Source organism: Crotalus tigris, unplaced genomic scaffold (assembly GCF_016545835.1).
Source record: "Crotalus tigris isolate CLP2741 ecotype Arizona unplaced genomic scaffold, ASM1654583v1 scf7180000019004.2909048, whole genome shotgun sequence".
Lineage (NCBI taxonomy): Eukaryota > Metazoa > Chordata > Lepidosauria > Squamata > Viperidae > Crotalus > Crotalus tigris.
In genome coordinates this window covers 2,731,227-2,753,191 of record NW_024097319.1, presented here as the reverse complement: position 1 = coordinate 2,753,191, position 21,965 = coordinate 2,731,227, and the positions used below count along the sequence as shown (strand labels likewise).

Here is a 21,965-nt window from a genome sequence, read left to right as displayed (position 1 = left end):
TTGTCCCCCCCCCAAAAAAAAACCTAAAGGAGGATCAGGACATTTTGCAAGGGGGAAATGGGTTCCCTTGAGCAAATAAACGATACATCAGCTAAACCAAGCCCTTTTTGTGTGTACAATGGGCCTCTTTTCCTGCCGCTCTGTAGCTGAAAGCACACAGCAGGGTCTAAAAAATCTTGAGCTGCGCTCGTGTCCGACTTTACAGTTGGACCAGCCCTTCTGCTCCTCCTTCTTTCTTCCCCACCTTTCTGAAGAACCTGGCCTTTTTCTTTCGCTGAAGGTTGCTCCTGATTGAGCTATCTGTCTCCCCTTGTCGTTCTGAAAATCTAGAAGGAAGGTGGGTTTCTCCTGAAGTAAAGGTGGATTGGATCAGCAGGGAAGGAGTTAATTAAAATTGGAAGGAAGAAGAAAACGTCTCTTGTGCCTTAGGACTGGAAGGAATTAAACAGAGAGCAACCATGACTGGTTTATTACTGTTTGGAATAGTTTTCCTTTCTCAACTTTTAACTATCACTTCTGCTCAGGTAAGAGTCTCTTTGATTTTTGGAAGACCAGAACTTCAGTCCTATAGCATTATGGGCTAAATAGTTTGTCTTACTTATGGATCCAACGTTCACTTTTAAAATAATTGATGACGATGCTATCTTGCTGTATATAACAGAATAACAGAGTTGGAAGGGGCCTTGGAGGTCATCTAGTCCAACCCCCGGCTCAGGCAGGAAACCCTATACCATTTCAGACAAATGGCTGTCCAGTCTCTTCTTAAAAGCCTCCAATGATGGAGCACCCACAACATCTGAAGACAAGCAGTTCTACTGGTTTATAGTTCTCACTGTTAGGAAGTTTCTCCTTAGTTCTAGATTACTTCTCTCCTTGTTTAGATTCCATCCATTGATTCGTGTCCTGTCTTCAGATGCTCTGGAGAATAGCTTGACTCCCTCTTCTTTGTGGCAGCCCCTGAGATATTGGAACACCACTATCACGCCACTTCTAATCCTTCTTTGTGTGTGTTTGTGTGTGTGTGTGTTTCTAACATTGCATAAACCTTTTTCTTCTTGTTGTGCAATATCCGTTATCGGACGTTGGCGATCATGTTAGCGATCCTGTTTTTATCAGCAGCTGCACGAAAAAGTGCTGTTGAGTTTTGTCCAAACCAGTCCCTTAGATTTTGAAGCCACGATGTTCTTCTTCTGCCTGGACCTCATTTGCCTTCAGTCTTTCCCTGGAGGATTAAATGGAGTATGCCATATTTTTCTGGGTGTCGCATCACATGTCTGAAATATTCTAATTTTCGTTTTTTAATTGTTTTGATGATTTCCCTTGGTTTTTCCAGGCGGCTTATCACCTCCTCATTTCTGATCTTGTCAACCCAGCTTATACGTAACAACCGCCTGTAAATCCACCTTTCAAATGCTTCTAGTCTCTTCAGGTGCCCTTCTGTCAGAGACCAACTCTCTACTCCCTAGAGCAGGATAGAAAAAATATAGCATCTGACAAGCCTGATTTTCAGTCTTAGGCTTATGTATAAACCTACAACATCTATTTTGTTTTTATTTATTAATAAAATTTATATGGTCACCCAACTCACTCACCAAATTCCATGCAGAAATGGCTGAGAAAAAAATTAATAGTGTTGAGACTTTTTTTAGAGCACCAAAGAAAGATCTGAATTATGTACAATTAATCTTTCCCATCCCTATGTATGTCCTGACAGTTTCATAGAGGTACATATAAATGGAGCTATTTTTCTAAGCCAATTTCATAATTGGGAATTTAGAGTAAAAGCTGGATTAATTTTACTGAGCTGGGCTTCCAAATAACATCAGGGTCAGATAATAAAAAGTTTTTAAGTCAGAGGCCTGTCATCAAACAGCCACACTGTAGTTAAAATATTTTCAGTCCCCTTTCTCATTCCTTAATGAAAAATAGGGAGGATTAAAAAAAAAAAAAGGCATAACGTCAGCTTGAAAAAAAATGCTTCAGGTGGAGGGATTAAGTTTCACAAGAAACAACATCTCCACTGTTCTGTATTTTCAGCTGCATTCACAATTTAGTTTAGTTCTCTATTTGCAGTGCATTTAAGGCAAATATAAATCATGGCATTTATCTTGTTAAAAAGTCTGTTTTAAAAGAGAGCCTAAAACAGATTAATGTGGCTGAATAATGGAGAACATATCCCTTAATTAGCAAATCAAAAGGCACAAGGTATTTTCTGCAGCCAAATTCAGGAATCTGGTATTGCCTCTCCTTAGATGTGAGCAAAACTTGCTATACAATGAAACCTTTGTAGGTCCAAATTGGTTGAAAGTTTTTTTCTGGGACCAAGGGGTTTTTTTTTCCCACATAAAGAAACCTTTATAGCATCGGGTTTTTTTTCCTGCATACCTAGAGCTGAAAATAAAACACTGCTGGCATTTAGAAAGTGGTGCCATCAGAATGAGCTGTGAAATTCATTGGGAATGAAAGAAACGCCTATACCCACAACGCTGTTATAAAGTTGTGAATTCTCCAACACTGGAGGTTTTTAAGAAGAGATTGGACAGCCATTTATCTGAAATAGTATAGGGTTTCCTGCTTGAGCAGGGGGTTGGATTAGAACAGTGGTTCTCAACCTGTGGGTCGGGACCCCGTTTGGGGTCAAACGACCATTTCACAGGGGTCGCCAAACAACGCAGTCCACCATTTTTCCCCCCCTTTCCTTAGCTGTGCTACTCCCTTTTATTCTATTGGCTTTTGAAAGCCAATAGAATAGACTCTCTTGAATAGAGTCTAATTCTATTGGCTTTCAAAAGCCAATAGGAATTGTCCAGGCTGTCTCTGCCCTGCTGAGCCCGCCAAAAGTCCCATTCTGCAAACGGTGCTGCACCAGTTGAGTAGTCCTCGACTTACGACCGGTTGAGTAGTCCTCGACTTACAACCGGTTGGGGGGTCACGGCATTAAAAAGGTTGAGAACCACTGGATTAGAAGATCTTCAAGGTTCTCTCTGTGGATGCCGCTTCCGGAAGTCCATTCTGGGCCTGGGCAACAAAAAATTAGCTACCGGTTCTGCCGAAGTGGTGTGAACCGCCTGAATCCCACCACTGGTTAGGATACTTTGAAGTTTGGGTTTCCTTAATTCCCGGGAATAAGGGCCTTCTCTGTGGTGGCTCCCTCCCTTTGCAACATCATTCCCCCAGTGATAAGATTAGCGCCATCTTTAATCACAAGATAAATTTTTTGCCGTATGGGAAAAATGGATAAATTTCATACAATACAAATTGGCTATAAAGAAATACCATCTAGCTTTTTCATAATTTGTATTTAAATTTGTATTTTATAGATTGTATTCTTTCTTTCTTTTCTTTTCTTTTATATCTTTTTTTTTCTTTTTTTAAGTATTTTTTTTCTTAATGTTTATGTTTTTATTGTTATATATATTTTATTGTTAATTATCTTATAAGTTGATTATTTTTTTTTAGAATTTTTAAAATTTTAATTAAGCCTATATTCAGCTCTGGGAAGCTCGGGGGGGAGGGAGGGGGGTGGTTTGGGAGGGTTTGGGTGAGGGTTGTTTTGTTTTTTGTTGTTTTTTTTTGTTTTGTTTTTTGTAAAACTTTAAAAAATTTTCAATAAAAAAAAAGATTAGCGCCATCTTTGTTGTTTTTCTGCAAGGACTGAAAGACGTGGTTTGTCAAGGGCTTGGGAATCCCATTTGAAGCTGAATGTCTGGTTATATCTCTAGTTGTGTTGTCGCCACCACAGAGAGAGAGATTTAAACTGGATTTTTAACTGGATTTTTAATGTTGTACACCAGGGGTCCCCACCCTCGGTCCGTGGACCAATACTGGGCCGCAGCATGCCAGCAACCGGTCCCCACAAACAAGCAAAGCCCCATCCATGGGATGCAGGCAGCACACAAAACCACGCACCCTCCGGTCCGTGGAAAAGCCTTTCTCCACGGAATCGGTCCCTGGCGCCCAAAAGCTTGGGGACCTCTGTTGTGCGCCACCTAGAACCACTATCTGTGAGCTGCAAGTTGGGAGGCCAGATTTATTTATGAAATCTGTTTCATAAATAAAAATAAATAAGCTAAAGGCAGTGACACTGAATCCTCCTGATTGGGTATCCTTCAGGTAAGTTTACCTATATCTCCTGGCAGGGGAATGACAACCATTGTAACTCAGGAGACCCCCAACTAAAGAAAACCCCACTTAGTAGTCCTTGACTTACAACATTCATTTAGTGATTGTTCAAAGTTAGAACAGTGCTGAAAAAGGGGGACTTATGAGCATTTTTCACATTTACGCTCATTGCAGCACCTCTATGGATACATGATCAATATATAGGTGCTTGACAGCTGGCATGCATTTATGACTGTTGCAGTGTCCCATTTAGAGCAATTAGCCAGTGGAACGACTTGCCTCCAGAAGTTGTGAATGCTCCAATACTGGAGGTTTTTAAGAAGAGACTGGACAGCCATTTGTGTGCAATGGTCTAGGACAGGGGTAGGCAACGTTGGCTCTTTTATGACTTGTGGACTTCAATACCCAGAATTCTTGAACCAGCCATGCTGACTCAGGAATGCTGGGAGTTGAAGTCCACAAGTCATAAAAGAGCCAGGGTTCCCCACCCCTGGTATAGGGTCTCCTACTTGAGCAGGGGGTTGGACTAGAAGACCTCCAAGCTCCCTTCTGACTCTGTTATTATTCTGTTATTCATATGACTGCCATTTGCAATCTCCTCAAACAAAGTCAACGGGAGGGAATTCAGATCCACTTGGTGACCATGTGAATCACTTAATAACTGCGGGAATCCGCTTAACAACCATAGTAAAAAAAATCAAGCACGACTCAGTTAACAACTGCCTTGGTTTCAATTGCGGTCGTAAGTTGAGGACTACCTCTAAGTAGGGGACAGAGCATTTGAAGCAGGAGGTCTATTTCCAAAATGAGACAGCCCCAAATAAGAAAACCCACCTGACAGATATTCTAAAGAAGAATAAGGGGGGAAATGTAAAGAATAGATTATCGTTACTTAATCGCTGTTAAAAAAAAGGGGGGGAGAGGAGTATATATTGTGTGTGTATGTGTGTTATGCTTTGTTTTGTTTTGTTTTGTTTTGTTGGTTAAAAATAAAATTAAAAGAAAGAAAAGAAAACCCACCTGACAGGAGGAAAAAAAAAAAGGACTGGGTGGCAATAAAATTCAATTCCTACTAGAATCTTAAAGTCTGAACATTTTATGTTGTTGGCTACCAGTTTCAACAATCTGTGACTTGTCTCGGAAGTGCCTAATTGAATTCTGTAACTTTCTTCCGATGTGAGACTTCAATTTTCCTCCCTCCAGAGGCCAGGATCACGAGGATTGCCCGGACCACGAGGACCTCCAGGGTCACCGGGTAAGGATGGCATTGATGTAAGTATCAAGAAGGCCAGCGCTGGTTCAGGGGAAAGAAGGTAGAGGGTTACTGTGATGACCTACTGACTTAACTGGATGATTTGTAGTGGATTTTACCAAGTTCTACATAGATTAGAATCCTCCCTTTCTTCTTTATGAGATTATCTCAGTCTGTCTTTCTTGAAGAGGTACCGAGAAAGGTCACTCAAAGCTTCTTCCTCAGGAGAAAAAAAAAAAAAAGGCCACAGTTGTTTTGCTGGGGCAGATTCAAGCCCTCATTCATTTAGAGCAGTGTTTCCCAAACTCGACAACTTTAAGACGTTTGGACTTCAACTCCCAGAATTCCCTAGCCACAATGGAAAAAAGAGCGTTGGGAAGATTAAAGGGCAGACTGGACAATTGGATATATTCTATCTCAGTGTTCCTCAGCGTCGGCAACTTAAGACTTGTGGACTTCAACTCCCAGAATTCCCCAGCCACAATGGAAATGCTGGCTGTGGAATTCTGGGAGTTGAAGTCCACATGCCTTAAAATTGTCAAGTTTGGGAAACACTGATTTAGAGACTTATGAAGAAATTAAGACAGAACAAAAACTTAATCGTGAGTTACTAAGATGAATGTTTAACGATACGATTCGTTGGAAAAGGCTTGTTTCACCCTGTGATCAACATTAGCGTGAATTAATGAAATGTTGGCAAAATCTGGCATCAGTCAAGCTTTTGGAACCCTGGGGGGGAGGGAAATCACAATAATACATTTTCATGAATAATTCACTCTAGCACAGTGGTTCTCAACCTGTGGGTCGGGACCCCATTTGGGGTCGAACGACCATTTCACGGGGATCGCCAAACAACGCAGTCCGCCATTTTCCCCCCCTTTTCCTTAGCTGTGCTACTCCCTTTTATTCTATTGTCTTTTGAAAGCCAATAGAATAGACTCTCTTGAATAGAGTCTAATTCTATTGGCTTTCAAAAGCCAATAGGAATTGTCCAGGCTGTCTCTGCCCTGCTGAGCCTCCCAAAAGTCCCATTCTGCAAACGATGCTGCACCAGTTGAGTAGTCCTCGACTTACGACCGGTTGAGTAGTCCTCGACTTATGATCGGTTGGGGGTCGCGGCATTAAAAAGGTTGAGAACCACTGCTCTAGCAAAACAATGTGCCACACTTTGGAGAAAATTTCTGTTAGGTTTAATATGGGTCCATCTCATGTTAATACTGCTCTCTTTTTCCTTGCCTGTTTAGGGAGAACCTGGCCCCCCAGGATTGCCAGGATCACCAGTAAGTATTTTAACACTATCTTTGTGTTGGGAGGGAATCTTCTTCAAGAAATGGGTACAAACAGATTTTAATAGGAAGGAGACCCAGGAATGGAAACAAAAGGGACTGCCATGTCTATGGGGATTCTCAGTCATCCAGCTCAAATCAAATCAGTTTATTACAGCCATACGGCCAGAAACAGTAAAATATCCTTGTAGGCTACTTACCAAGATCATGGCATCCGGCCCTCTCAATTCCTGGCAAATAGATGGGGAATAAATGGAGGTAGTGACAGATTTTACCTTCCTGGGCTCCAAGATCACCCCAGATGGGGACTGCAGCCAAGAAATTAAAAGACGCTTGCTCCTGGGGAGGAACGCTATGGCAAATCTAGACAGCATACTGCCAACAAAAGTACTCATAATCAAGGCCATGGTTTTCCCAGTTGCAATGTATGGCTGTGAAAGTTGGACCATAAGAAAAGCTGAGTGCAAAAGAATTGAGGCCTTTGAACTCTGGTGCTGTTGAAGACTCCTGCGAGTCCCCTGGACTGCAAGGCGATCAAACCGGTCAGTCCTAGAGGAGATCAACCCTGACTGCTCTTTAGAAGGCCAGATCCTGAAGTTGAAACTCAAATACTTTGGCCACTTAATGAGAAGGAAGGACTCACTGGAGAAGAGCCTAATGCTGGGAAAGATTGAGGGCAATAGAAGAAGGGGACAACAGAGAATGAGGTGGCTGGATGGAGTCACTGAAGCAGTAGACGTGAGCTTAAATGGACTCCAGAAGATGGTAGAGGACAGGAAGACCTGGAGGAACGTTGTCCATGGGGTCGCGATGGGTCAGACACGACTTCGCAACTAACAACAAGGCTACTTACATACATGCATATATAAAAATGCACTGACCATGACCGAATGATGAACAAGAACACGATAATAAAAATTAATTTTAAAAAGTATTATTTAAAAAAATGAATGTATCCAAACAAATGATGGTACACTTTCCTTGACTTGTTGCCATTTGTTTGGCAACCACTGCATTACAGCCAAAAGGCCAGCCCTATTAACTGTTAACCAGCAAAATAAAATGCCTCATTGCTAGTTGATATAGTCCTATTAAAGTTTAGATATATTGCACTGAGATGTAATAAGCGATGGCATCTGCACTTTTTGCAATCTCCTGTAACAGGGATCCCCAATCTCCGGTCCTTGGACCGGAACGGGGCCGCAGCATACCAGCAACAGGTCCACACAAACAAATGAAGCCCCATCCGCAAGACGCAGGCAGCACACAAAACCTCCCATTGTCCAGTCCGCGGAAAAAACTTTCTCCACAGAACTGGTCCCTGGTGCCCAAAAGGTTGGGGACCTCTGTCTTATAAATTAGGATATAAGTTATTAAACAGATTTTACTGCACAGGGGGTAGAGAAATGTGTTCCATCTTATTGATAAAAGCAGAAAAGAATCAAACAGATTCCAAATGGCTTGTAAATTTCGATAGAATTTAAACCAACGTCTTGAGACCCCATTGCCTCTTTCTTGTCTTTCCTGAAAAACGAAGTCCAATTGCCTTTGGAAAAAGTATCTTTGGGGAAAGGGACTGCAGGAAAACTGCTAAATATCTGGCCAACGTTTGAGGTGAGGGACCATCTCCAGACCATTTCCCACTAGCTCATTAGATGTTTTAAAGCAAAAGAGGAGACTTAAGACTGGAGGAAGCTTCAATCTTGAGACGTATGGGAATGTATAAGAAGCAATCCAAATATTTGAGCATGCAGCCCACTCAACAGCTGGTAATTCAGTTGGTTGTTAGAGCTCTGGGATTGTTGTATTAATAATGCTTGCCTATTTACCTGGTGCAGGGACCCAAAGGAACACGAGGGAAACCTGGGAAAAAAGGAGATGCTGGTATACCAGGCCTTCCTGGGGTAGATGTAAGTATACAAGCTTCCTGTGTTTCATTGTTTTCTTATCCCATCTCCCACTGGAGATAAATCTCTTTATCTGCTGGTGTGTTTATTAACAGAGTAACAAAGTTGGAAGGGACCTTGGAGGTCATCTAGTCCAACCCCCTGCTCAGGCAGGAGACCCTACACCATTTCAGACAAATGGCTGTCTAGTCTTTTCTTAAAAACTTCAGTGTTGGAGCATTCATTGCTTCTGGAGGCAGGTTGTTCCACTGGTTAATTGTTCTAACTGTCAGAAAATTTTTCCATAGTGCTAGCTTAGTTCTTTCCTTGATTAGTTTCCATCTGTTGCTTCTTGTCCTGCCTTCAGGCGCTTTGGAGAATAGCTTGACCCCCTCTTCTTTGGGGCATCCTGTTAGATATTGGAACACTGCTATCATTTTCCCCCTCGTCCTTCTCTTCGTTAAACTAGACATACCCAATTCCAGCAGCCGTTCCTTATATGCTTTAGCCTCCAGTCCCCTAATCATCTTTGTGGCTCTTCTCTGCACTCTTTCTAGAGCAGTGGTTCTCAACCTGTGGGTCGGGACCCCATTTGGGGTCGAACGACCATTTCACGGGGGTCGCCAACCAACGCAGTCCGCCATTTTTTTCCCCTTTTCCTTAGCTGTGCTACTCCCTTTTATTCTATTGGCTTTTGAAAGCCAATAGAATAGACTCTCTTGAATAGAGTCTAATTCTATTGGCTTTCAAAAGCCAATAGGAATTGTCCAGGCTGTCTCTGCCCTGCTGAGCCCGCCAAAAGTCCCATTCTGCAAACGGTGCTGCACCAGTTGAGTAGTCCTCGACTTACGACCGGTTGAGTAGTCCTCGACTTACGACCGGCTGGGGGTTGCGGCATTAAAAAGGTTGAGAACCACTGTTCTAGAGTCTCAACATCTTTTTTACATCATGGTGACCAAAACTGCATGCACTGTTCCAAGTGTGGCCTTACCAAGGCATTTTAAAATGATATTAACACTTTAATACACACATTGTCATCTCTGGATCCAAAAGTGCCTTGGCACCTGATCGCTGCCCCGACACATGGCAAAATAAATGGTTCTCCAAGTTTTCAATCTTACTTAGACCATTAAGATTTTCTTGTCAGTCTTGTATGCAAACATAAAAAGTGGTCACACTTTGGTTTAGGAGAATGATTGTTCTTCTATTTCGAATTTTCTCCCAATTCCTATTCTCACTAATATCTTCTAATATTCTGCCTAATATCTTCTTCTCACTCATTCTCAGGGTTTAACAGGTTTGGACGGCCCACTTGGACCAACAGGATCCCCCGGAGACAGAGTAAGTAATCATTTCATTGATCCTGAAGCTCATTATTATGCAGATTTTAGAACAGAGCAGAACAGAATGGAATAGAATAACAGAGTTGGAAGGGACCTTGGAGGTCTTCTAGTCCAACCCGCTGCTCAGGCAGGAAACCCTATACCATTTCAGACAAATGGTTGTCCAGTCTCTTCTTAAAAACTTCCAGTGTTGGAGCATTCACTCATAAGAACTCATAAGGATGTGTCCAGCATGAACTTTTTAAAATGCATTGTTATTATTGTTAAGATAATAATAACAATAATAGTAGTAGTAGTAGTAGTAGTAGTAGTAGTAGTAGTAAATTTGGAAGGGACCTTGGAGGTCATCTAGTCCAACCCCCTGCTCAGGCAGGAAACCCTATACCATTTCGGACAAATGGCTATCCAGTCTCTTCTTGAAAACTTCCAGTGTTGGAGCATACACCGCTTCTGGAGGCAGGTTGTTCCACTGGTTAATTGTTCTCACTATCAGGAACTTTCTCCTTAATTCTAGGTTGCTTCTCCCCTTGATTAGTTTCCGTCCGTTGCTTCTTGTCCTGCCTTCAGGCGCTTTGGAGAATAGCTTGACTCCCTCTTCTTTGTGGCAGCCCCTGAAACATTGGAAGACTGCTATCATGTCCATACAAAACAAGATTTTTCAAACTTGACCTGTGTGCACTTCCACTCCCAGCATTCCCTATGTCAGCATGCTGACTAGGGAATTCTGGGAGTTGAAGTTGACACATGTTGGCTGTGGAATTCTGGGAGTTGATGTTCATACATGCAGGCTGGGGAATTCTGGGGTAATTTGGGGAGTTGAAGTCCACATATCTTAAGGATGCCAAGTTTGAAAAATACTTGTGTAGGGGAACTTGTTTAGTTTTGGTTTAATTGACAGTTCCCCCAACATTCCCTAATAGGATTTTCATCGGGAAAGATTGAACATTAATTAAATTTCTGCAAATTAGGGGACTGAGCTCAGAAAGGGTTAGGATTGGGTGGATGACTTCTTATGAGAACTGACAGCCATGTTTCACAACTTTCCACTTAGAAAATGAAATTTTCCCCTGCAGAAGCTATCACAAAGTAAAGCTACACAAACAATTATTTTCTAACCAGCCAAGGTCACGGGTAAATAGTCTGAAAAAAGCATAAAATAATCTTTAAAAAAAATTAATCTGGCCTTTCTGAATGGATGTGAACTTTAAAAATTTGCAGCCGATGTTTGAAGGCAGGTGGGAGCTAATTACAATTTTTTGCTTTCTTTATATGCCCTTCTACATAAAAGGTTATGTTTAATAGAGAATAAAAATATTGCTAATCTTGAACACAGTGCTGAATAAATGCCAATCTATTGCTATCCAAATAAAATGGCAGTTTTATTCCTATTACAAGACTAGTAAAATATTGCTAGTCTTGAGCACAAGTCTAAATAAATGCCAACCTTCTGCTATCCAAATTCAATTGAATTGCATTGAATTGAACTGAATACTTTACTTGGCCAAGTGTGATTAGATGCATAAGGAATTTTTCGTTATTTTTTGAAAGCACACCTATTTCGTTCAGCTCCATGTTTCAGTACAGTCTTGTACGCTTCTCTGCCCAAAGCACATTCTTAAAGGCTTTAGTTAACGAAATTGAATGGACTTTGACAGCTATTCAAGGGCCAAATTAAAGGCAAGCATTCCAACTTGAATTCAGATTCTGAGAATTTGGTCAGGTGGAAAGGAATTAAAATACCTGGCCATATGGCAGAAAGGAGAGGCAGCAAGGAAAATTACACGAAATGTGAAATGTGAAAATAACTTGAGGCGGAAAACAAAATGGCTGCAGTGGGTGCTGACAGTGGATTTATCAGTCTAAAAGGGGGAAATCAGTCAGTTATAATTTGACCGTTCCTCGTGTGTCCAAACACAAACTTGTTTTGATTCCATTTCATAGCATTTTCTCCCATTAATCCACTTTATGTATACTGTATATCTATCTATCTATCTATCTATCTATCTATCTATCTATCTATCTATCTATCTATCTATCTATCTATCCATCCATCCATCCATCCATCCATCTATCTATCTAAGCCAGGGCTTTTCAACCTTTTCACCCATTGTACCACTTTTAGGATATGACAATATCCGAGTACCACCAGTCACCTAGTAAGGTGTCAAAAACTTGATGACAAAAAAAAAAGGAAAAAAGTGATAAAGTACAAGTAGTCCTCGACTTACAACAGTTCGCTTAGTGACTGTTCGAAGTCACAATGGCCCTGAAAAAAGTGCCCCCCAAGGCAAGCCGAGCAAGACATCTGCCTGCCTGCCCGGCAGTGCTCTCATTCCCCTCCCCCACTACTACTTTTCTAGGATGGTCACATACCACCTGCCAGGTGCCAGTGTACCACAGGTGGTACCCGTACCACTGGTTGAAAAGCCCTGATCTAAGCAACTGTGAGAGGGATCCTCAAGCAGGAGTCATGAGTCCAGGAGAACCCTCAAATTGCTGTTTGGATCCTATAGTAGAATCCATACTTTTCCTACCATAGTATAAATGTTTTTACAAGTGATTTTCCGATTAAAATACATTTCCGTAACCAAGGCTTTTTGTGTGTTTTCAAGTTTCTATTAAGATAAATATGGTTTGGAGTTGTAATGTGGACACAACACATATACTGAGCAGCAGCATTGTGTAGTTTGACCATTATGTTCACTGGTGTAAATAAGATCTCCTTCCATGGACCTCAACCATTTCTCCGTGTGTATTTTATTTTTGTTTTTGTTTTATCTATCCCACTCTTCTTCTGAGAGCTGAAGGATTATTCTTGTATCAGCAGTCTTTCTAAGATGGAGAATATTAATGTTTGTGTTTTGCCCTCCTAGGGAAGTGTAGGACCAGCAGGATCTGTTGGACCAGCAGTAAGTGACGAAATCCGTGTCTGTTTCTCTCATTAGTAATGGATATTGGCCTGCAAGCTTTGATAAAGATTTAATCACAAATCTTGGGCTTTGCAGAGAAAGAAAGTTTAGTCCTCCACATCAAACAGATGTTTTAGTGGCTCTATCATCCCAGTGTACGAATCAAACCCGCCACACCCCCCCCCCCAGGGCAACCACAATGCTGATGCAGCCCTCAATGAAACTGAGTTTGACACCCCTGCTGTAAAGGAAGAAGAATGGGTGGGAGAAGCGGATTCCCAAATGACCAGCTCTTCTGGAATTGTGCCATTTTAACCATGCATTTTCCTTCTCATTTCAGGGTAAAGGACCGGCAGGGCCACCGGTAAATTTTTATTTTTATTTTTTAGGGAAAAAAATAAATGTGGATCCTGTAGCCATTCTCTGCTGTCCTTAAAGGGCTGCAGTGACCAAAGAATTTGGGGCAGAACAGAGAAATTTGGGGTTCCCTCCACTTCCCTGCAGAATAAACAGTAGCATTTATTTGTCTTCTCTCTTTTAATAGGGACGTTCAGGCACCAGTGGTCTTCCAGGAGGAAACGGTCAGAAAGGCTCACCGGTAAGTTTCCTTCTTTTTCTGGTTCTTGATGTAGCCAGGGCAGAATTTCATAATGGGATAAACAAGGATATTCTTATCATGCAACGTATGGAGGCAATTTCATCTCACCCTTTTGCCAGTTGGAGAGCAGCTGAACAACACAGAATAGAAGTTTAAGGTCCTTCAGGTCCTGCTTGTGTTAGAAGAGAATATTTGTAGCTCAAGGTTGAACTGCAGAATCCTTGGTGGTCTCTGAGTTGGTTGTTTTCTTGCAGACATTTCATTACCCAGTTAGGTAACATCATCAGTGCTAGAAGACAGTGGGGTTTTGCTCTCTGTTTATCTGCAGTTGTTGGTGATAGTGGTTCTTGGTGGTTCCTTTATTAGGCTGTTACAGAAAGGGCAAGCCACTTGTATATAAACAGACAGCAATCCCCATTTCCTTCTAGCATTGATGATGTTACCTAGTTTGGAAATGAGATGTCTGCAAGAAAACAACCAAGCTTAGAGAGCACCAAGGATCCTACTGTTTGTGATTTTCCCAAAGGTTGTCCTCCATTAGAGGCTGGCAGCTGGGCCTTTGGACTAAAGCTGAGACATTTCAGGGTGGCCTTGAACCACAAGATGAGCGGCTATAAATTTAATAAGTAATAATAATAACTTAATATCCTGGCTTATAGATTGTGTTGTGTCAGAGCATACACAGTCTTATTGCACTGAGATAACCCCAGGAATAAACACAGTAAACAGTGGTCTATATTAAATGGTGGTTTATATTACACTATCTACAATATCATACACCAGGAATAATATACATACACGTGCTAATACAGCAGGCTCCAACACACAGCAGTTACAGCAGGAAACAGAAGAGAGAACTTAGCAGCAGAGCCTTCCCTTTTTATACAAAGGCTATTAAAGAGACACAGACCCAGCTGGCTCTTAAAGGGATGTAGACCCTGCTGAGTCATTCCCATCATTACATCATACATCTCACATTATACAAGCTGGTTGGCTGTTAAATTATTATCTTGACATGTTGTCCTTTAAAAGAATTGGACTAAGATGACAGCTTTTATTTGCATTTCTGGAAATTGCTACAGGTAGTTCTCCACTTACGTCCATTCATTTAGCGAGTGTGTATCATTACAAAGGCATTGAAAAAAGTTCTCACACTTACAACCATTGCCGCGTCCCCATGGTCATGTGATTGTGATTCTGGCATTTGGCAATTGGCATATATTTCCAATAGGTGCGGTCCCAGGATCAGATGATTGCTATTTGTGACTTTACGGTTGACTTCCAACAAGCAAAAAACTGGCATGGAAGTTCATAAACCATGATCATGTGATGTCTCACTTAATGACCATGGCTGAAAAGTTCACAAAATCGGATCTAGCCATATAATACCTCACTTAACAACCAGACCACTTAACAATGATTTTTTTCCCCAGTTCCAGTTATGGTCCTACCTGTGCTAAGCCATATGGGAAGGCCTGAAAAACACATTTGCTCAGAAATAATAAGTAAAATATAAATAAACACAGATCCCATTCTGGCAGCCAGTGAAGTAGGTAAAGATGTTTTTCATAAATGATTGAATATAATGTAAGTTGAAAGTGTCTGTTTCTATTTAGGGACCGTCTGGACTTCCAGGGTTTCCTGGATCACCAGGACCTCCGGGACCACCGGTAAGTTAAGATTTGTTTTAGATCAAGCGTTGCTGAAAGTTGCTAGTACAGCTGCCCAGAATATAGGCCTCTTTCTTACGATATCAGGTCTTAAACAGAAGAATTTCCTCCCAGAAGTAAAACACTAATCCGTAATCAAAAGCCGCAAAGCACTTCAAGACACATCAGTGCTGCTCAATTAACGCTAACGCACTGGTGAATGAAATGTGGCTGATGGCTTCAGAAGTGGCAAGGAGCCTGGCCTGGCTTCTCAATACAAACCACCTGGGCTCTTTTATGACTCGTAGACTTCAACTCCCAGAATTCCTGAGCCAGCATGACTCACCTTGGAAACCTCTCCCTTTCCCCTCAGCGTGGCTGGCTCAGGAATTCTGGGAGTTGAAGTCCACGAGTCATAAAAGAGTCAAGGTTGCCTACCCCTGGTCTAGACCAGTGGTTCTCAACCTGTGGTCTGTGGACCCCTGGAGCGTCACGATCTCATCCCGGCGGGTCAGCAAAAGGCTTGAAGAAATGTTATGATTTAAATCTAAGCCTTGGGGGTCCATGCCCACAATCCATGGCCACAAAAGGTATTTAAAGGGGATACGTGGTGAAAAAAAGGTTGAGAACCACTGTTCTAGATTGTAGAGGGAGGGAGGGAGGGGCCATATCAAAACGGAGGGTGGGCTGCTATTCTGATTCGTGCATATTATCTGCAGTTGCATTCTTGCAATAGACACACAACCTGGTTACTGAATTAGCTTCTCTCTCTCTCTTTTTTTTTTTTTTTTTTTGCATTCTCAACAATGCTGTATACCAACAGGCAGCGCGTAATGGCCAATGAGTGCCGGGCGGGGGATGATGCTTGAGAGGTGGCTACTGAGTGTGCGGCACCATTGTGGCTGTCAAGCCCCATGGGCTCGACATTCCTATGAGGGAAGGGGCCCATGCAGCTGGCTGCTGAAGCATGCAGCCGGCCTCCAAAAACTCCATGCAGGAAAAACAGCTGACGGCAGCCTACCGGGCGGTGTGTGGGACTCCAGTGCACCCTAGGACGGCCCGCCGGCGCCTGGTTAGAGCAGCTAGCCGGCACCCCATTGTGGCCGGCTCCGGCGGGGCAGGGATTTCCTGGCGTCACGGAACGCAGCGCAGCAATATCACCAATGGGCGGGGCATCCTGAGGAGGCCGCCGGTGCCTGGTTGAAGCAGCTGGCTAGCACTCCATTGTAGCCGGCTCTACTGGCGGCAGCATGGATCCCCCACAGTTTGCGGCTTCTGCTGCGGTGCCCGGATCAGTTTCCCAGCATGTGGGCATTGGAATGTTCGATCGGTATCCCGGTTGAAAAGCCCTGGGACAGAGGATTGGTGTCTCGGTTCCTAAGACCATCGGAAATATGTGTTTTCCGATGGTCTTAAGCGACCCCTGTGAAAGGGTCGTTCGACCCCCAAAGGGATCGTGATCCACAGGTTGAGAACCGCTGCTATACAGGTAGTCTTTAACCTATAACAGTTCACCTAGTGACCGTTTGGAATTACAACGGCACTGAAAAAAAGTGACTTGTGACCGTTTTTCACACTGTCGCAGCATCCCCGGTGGGCATGTTGTTAAAATTCAAGCGCTTGGCAACTGACTCATCTTTATGACCGTTGCTGTGTCCCAGGGTCACACGATCCCCTTTGGCGACAACGTCAACAGGGAAGGCAGATTCGTTTATAATAACCCTGTGACTAACTTAAAACGCCTGCAGTGATTCACTTAACGACTGTGGCAAGAAAGGTCATAAAATGGGGCAAAGCTCACTTGACTAATGTCTCAGCAACGGAAATTTTGGCTTGAGTTGTGATTGTGAGTCAAGGACTTCCTGTATATCAAATCGGTTAAGCAGGTTGGTTGGGTTTATGCAACCTGGTCAAAAAGAAAGAAAACTAATTTAACCAAGGATAGTATGGTGACAAGGCTTGACTTGGGTTAAGCATACTACATGTGCTTTAACAATGCTGGGTCTCTGGAAGCTATGCTTCATATGTAACATGCTGCATTCTCCCTGTTGCAGGGTCTCCCTGGAGTGTTTGACCACACTAGAGATCTTCAGGTACAGATTCTTCCACTTTTCAGCTTTCTGTGTGAGATCTCATTGAGTTGCATATGCCAATGTCAAGGTTATTTATTTACTGACACCAGGGTTTCTCAACCTTGGCAAAGTGAAGTTGTGTGAACTTCAACTCCCAGAATTCTTCAGCCAGCCATGGCTTTGGGTGTTGAAGTCCACACATTTTGAAGTTGCCAAGGTTGAGAAACACTAATTTAAACATTAAGCAAGGTCTCTTGAAATTAATATCCTTATTCAAAAGTGCAAAATGGTACCTTATCAATAGACGAGCCTATCTGTAGCTCACGAGTGTACTATATCGGTCCTTGGTGGTCTGTGAGCTTGGTAGTTTTCTTGCAGTCATTTCTTTAGCAAACTAGGTAACATCAGTGCATCATCAACAATAACAACATGATCATCATTGATGATGTTATTTCACCTTCAGTGTTTGCTTATAAAATGTTTATAAAGTCTGGATTGGATTGGATTGGATTGGATTGGATGGGATCGGATGGGATGGAATCAAATTGAATCGAATCAAATCGGATTGGATTGGATTGGATCAGGTTGGCTCAAATGAAATTTGAACTTCATAGAAATTAATTGGCATAGCCATCCAACTGGTATAAGGATTTCCACTGCCTTTATCTGGGCTATTTGGAAGATAACTGGGAAAGCCAGTTTGGTGGAGTGACTAAGGCAGGGGTCTTCAAATTTGGCCCTTTTATGACTTGTGGACTTCAACTCCCAGAATTCATCAGCCAGCATGCCTGGCTGAGGAATTCTGGGAGGTGAAGTCCACAAGTCATAAAAGGGCCAAATTTGAAGATCCCTGTATTAAGGCACCAGGCTAGAAAGCAAAAAAACTATGAATTCAAGTCCTTCCTTAACCAAGAAAGCAAGCTGGATGACTTGGGCCAGTCACCAGGAGATTGTGAGTTCTAGACCCATCATAGGCATGAAAGCTGCTGAGTGACTTTGGACCAATCACCAGCAAACTCTTAGTTTTAGTCCCACCTTAGGCAAGAAAGCCAGCTGGGTGACTTTGGGCCAATCACTCGGAGATTGTGAGTTCTAGTCTCATTTTAGGAATGAAAGCTGGCTGGGTGACTTTGGGCCCATCACCAGGAGAGAGTGAATTCTAGTCCCTTCTTAGACAAGAAAGCCAGCTGGGTGACTTCAGGCCAGTCATTCTCTCTCAGCCCAACTCACCTCACAGGGTTGTTGTTATGGGGGACATAGGAGGAGGAGGAAGGTTAGATATGTTCATTGCCTTGAATTTTTTTTTTTTTAATAAAGGTGGGATATAAATAATCAAATAAATATGTCTTCAGTTCTCCTGTCTGGGATGATAGAATTGAAGAAATAACCCATCCAAATATTAATCAGGTCTGACCCTACTTAGCTAGGGATCCGAGACAAAGTCAGCAGTGCATAGCCAGCTCCTGTGACAAAATAGGAAATCACAACGAATTGTTACCTCACAGGATTGTGGACACATGAAGGAAAGCTGATAATTAGTGCTGGAGAGCCCAAGATAATCAGCACTGACAGCTGTTTTAGGATGCTTGACTGAGTAGGAACACCTTATCAATTATGGTGAGATAGGCAGCAAATAATAATAAGAAGAAAAAGAAACAGTGGACCACCTGGTAAGCTGTTGCAAGAAGATTGCACAGACTGACTACAAGCAGCGGCATGACAAAGTAGCAACAATGGTGCGTTGGAAGATCTGTAAAAAATATCATTTGCCTGTAAGCAAAAACTGGTGGGATCATAAAATAGAGAAAGTCATAGAAAATGATAAAATTAAACTGCTCTGGGACTTCAGAATTCAAACAGACAAGCACCTGCAACATAACACCCCAGACTTAACAATTGTCGATAAGAAAGACAAAAAAGTCTGGATAGTGGACGTGGCAGTGCCTGGAGACAGCAGAATAGAAGAGAAAGAACTGGAGAAGATAACAAAATACAAAGACCTACAAATAGAAATAGAAAGACTGTGGCAAAAGCAAGCAAGGGTAGTACCAATAGTCATAGGCGTCTTGGGTGCAATCCCAAAACAACTGGAGCACCACTTGAACACCATTGGCATTGACAAATTCGCTATTAGTCAACTGCAAAAGGTGACCTTACTAGGAACTACTTCCATTCTGCAACAATATCTGTAATACCATCAAACATCCACATCTGCCTATCCCAGGTCCTGGGTAAGGACTCGATAGGTAGACAAAATGCCAAATCCAGTCTGAACATCTGGCTGACTGTGCAATGATCCATAATAATAATAATAATAATAATAATAATAATAATAATAATGATAATAATAATATCAGAGAAAAGAGAATAGGTATTCTTGTTTAATAGGAGAAATCTGCAATCGTTGTGAACACCCGGTAGGACTGTATATAAGATGGGCAGCCTTATAGGTCTTTTAAAAAAAAATTAAATATGTAAATAAGAGCAACTCTGTCATTTTAGTTTAAATTATGACCTTTTCTGCTTGAGCAGTTGGTTGATTATTTTTCACTATGAGGTTTATGAAGTTATTTTTTTGTTAATGTTGCAAGCTGCCCTTTGTGGCATTTGGTTGCGCCAGAAAGATGGGAAATATATGCCCAGAAGATGAATCAATATGTTTTCAAAAGAGATTCAGAATGTGGATTTTGAGGTAGTATAACTTCCCTCTTTCTCTTCCTTTTCTCTTTCCTTCTTTTCTCTGTCCCTTCCACTTTTTTTATTTCCTCCCTCCCTTCTCCTCCTTCTCCTTCACCTTCTCTCTCCCTCCTTCCCTTCCTTCTTCCTTCCCTTTCCTCCCTTTTTTTCCTTTTCCTTTTTCATCCTTTTTCCCTTCCTCTTCTCATTCTTTCTTCTCTCCCTCCCTCCCTTTTTGTCCTGCTTCTGCTTTAATGACAATCCATTCTCCTATTTTTAATAAAGCTTCCTTCCTCCTTCCTTCCCCCCTTCCTTCCTCCTTTTCTCCCTTCCTCTTCTGATTCCTTCTTTCCTTCCTCCCTTCCTTTTGTCCTCCTTCCTTCCTTCCTTTTTCTGTTCCTCTTCTTATTCCTTCTTTCCACCTTCCCTCCTTTTTTGTCCTGTTTCTGCTTTAATAGTATGACAATCCATTCTCCTATTTCCTTCATTCCTCCCTCCCTTCCTTCCTTCCTTTCTCCCTTCCTCTTCTCATTCCTTCTTTCCTCCCTCTTTTCCTTTTGTCTTCCTCCCTCCCTCCCTCCCTCCCTCCGTTCCTCCCTCTCTCCCTTCCTTCCTTCCTTCCTTCCTTCCTTTCTTCTTTCCTCCCTTTTTGTCCTGCTTCTACTTTTTTCTTCCTCCCTCCCCTTTTGAATTCACCTTGGAAATTTAAAAAAAAGGTCAAATGTTTTGCTATATTTTTCCCATGAATGATAACAACTTTCCATGGGCAGAGGCCTGCTGTGCTTTATATTTTAAGCAAAAACATTTTGATTCTTCGTGATTAAATAAACACGACTAATGGGAGATAGCAAACAGCATTGGAAGACTTCCCATCTGTTGTTTTGACAACCTCTTCAGCTTCCTAACTGGGACTCAAGGAGAAGGGGATCATTTCCTTCCACCTTACTTTTTTCTTACTGAAAAAAAAAATACAGAAGTTGGGCAGAAAACAGCAGTGATTCTCTTCTTTCTTTTCTGCCTGAAAATAAAATATGGTATTATTAGTACAAATACTAACGTAGTATTTGGAAAGGAACGTTGCTAGGAAAAATTCAGCAAGGAAATATAAATGCATCTCATTTTAAAGCCCTGCAGGTTGTAGATTGGCTCACTGGAAATCCTAAAACTCATAATCCAGCAGGAATAAAACTAAATGAAATCTACAGTAAACCAATTATCTTGATTGCCTTGTGACTGAATTACTACAGGTAGTCCTCACTTACCGACCGTTCATTCAGTGATGGTTTGAAATCACCAGAATGCTGAAAAAGGAGATTTATAGCTGATCCTTAAACTTAACATCACTCTTAATGACCCCAAGTGATTCACTTAATGGCTACAGCCAGAATTAAGTCAGCAACGGTCAAGTGATGTTTCACTTAACAACTGTATTGCTTAGTAATGGATTTGCTAGTCCCAACTGAGGTCAGTAAGTGAGCACTACCTATGGATAAAATGTGTAAATCTTGTGGATCGTTTTATAACCATGGTATTAATTTCCGGTTTGTTTGGAATACAGTGTCCATCGCTCTGTCCACCGGGCCTTCCGGGACCACCGGGACTACCCGGATTCAAGGTACGGCATGCTTTCGAATTGAAGTGAGGATTATCTGAAATATATTTTCTATCTGGGAAATCTTTATCAGATTTTAGCGGATCAATAGGAGGAGTCTGTGTGTCAGTCCCGCCTCAGCTTGAACCTTTAAGTAAGAGCGATCCTCAACTCCCTTTGTTGAGAAAGTTATAGTGTTATGGTTCTGGCTAATGAAACATTTCAAAGAACTTCCAGGCATTTATTTTCCTGAAAGTCTTTTATTGTTACAAAATGTCGGCACAGGCACAACGGAGGGATGCTAGGATCTAAGTTCTCTTCCTCTGAGCAGTTAAATTATCAGCATGTTCCCTCCCTAAATTAGCCGTCATATCTCACATTATCCAATTAGTGTGAAGGTCAAAGGTTTCCTTCCTCTTTCTTTCCCAGGCTTTACCCCCAACCCACCTTCTGCTCTGTATTAACCCCATAATTACCAGACGATTCTGCATATTGTCAAAAGCAAGAATATACAATATTTGCAGCGTTGACATATAGTTTACTAAAAGTCCAGTGGAAAACAGCAAAGCCAAGCCAGGAGT

General features: G+C 42.0%; 1 protein-coding gene across 2 annotated transcripts in view; it reads left to right on the top strand.

Moving 5' to 3' along the window:
- Positions 1–21,965, top strand: part of COL9A3 (collagen type IX alpha 3 chain) — a 90,333-nt gene that overhangs the window by 29,485 nt on the left and 38,883 nt on the right. Inside the window, exons 1-11 of one of the 2 annotated variants that reach the window (XM_039358186.1) lie at positions 159–524; positions 5,326–5,394; positions 6,619–6,654; positions 8,499–8,570; positions 9,834–9,887; positions 12,763–12,798; positions 13,139–13,162; positions 13,343–13,396; positions 15,013–15,066; positions 17,100–17,138; positions 21,352–21,408. In XM_039358186.1, coding sequence (XP_039214120.1) covers positions 459–524; positions 5,326–5,394; positions 6,619–6,654; positions 8,499–8,570; positions 9,834–9,887; positions 12,763–12,798; positions 13,139–13,162; positions 13,343–13,396; positions 15,013–15,066; positions 17,100–17,138; positions 21,352–21,408 — 561 coding nt within the window. In that variant the 5' untranslated portion in view covers positions 159–458. Of the gene's footprint in view, positions 1–158; positions 525–5,325; positions 5,395–6,618; positions 6,655–8,498; positions 8,571–9,833; positions 9,888–12,762; positions 12,799–13,138; positions 13,163–13,342; positions 13,397–15,012; positions 15,067–17,099; positions 17,139–21,351; positions 21,409–21,965 lie in introns of those variants that run through there. The other variant, XM_039358183.1, reaches the window with a different exon arrangement.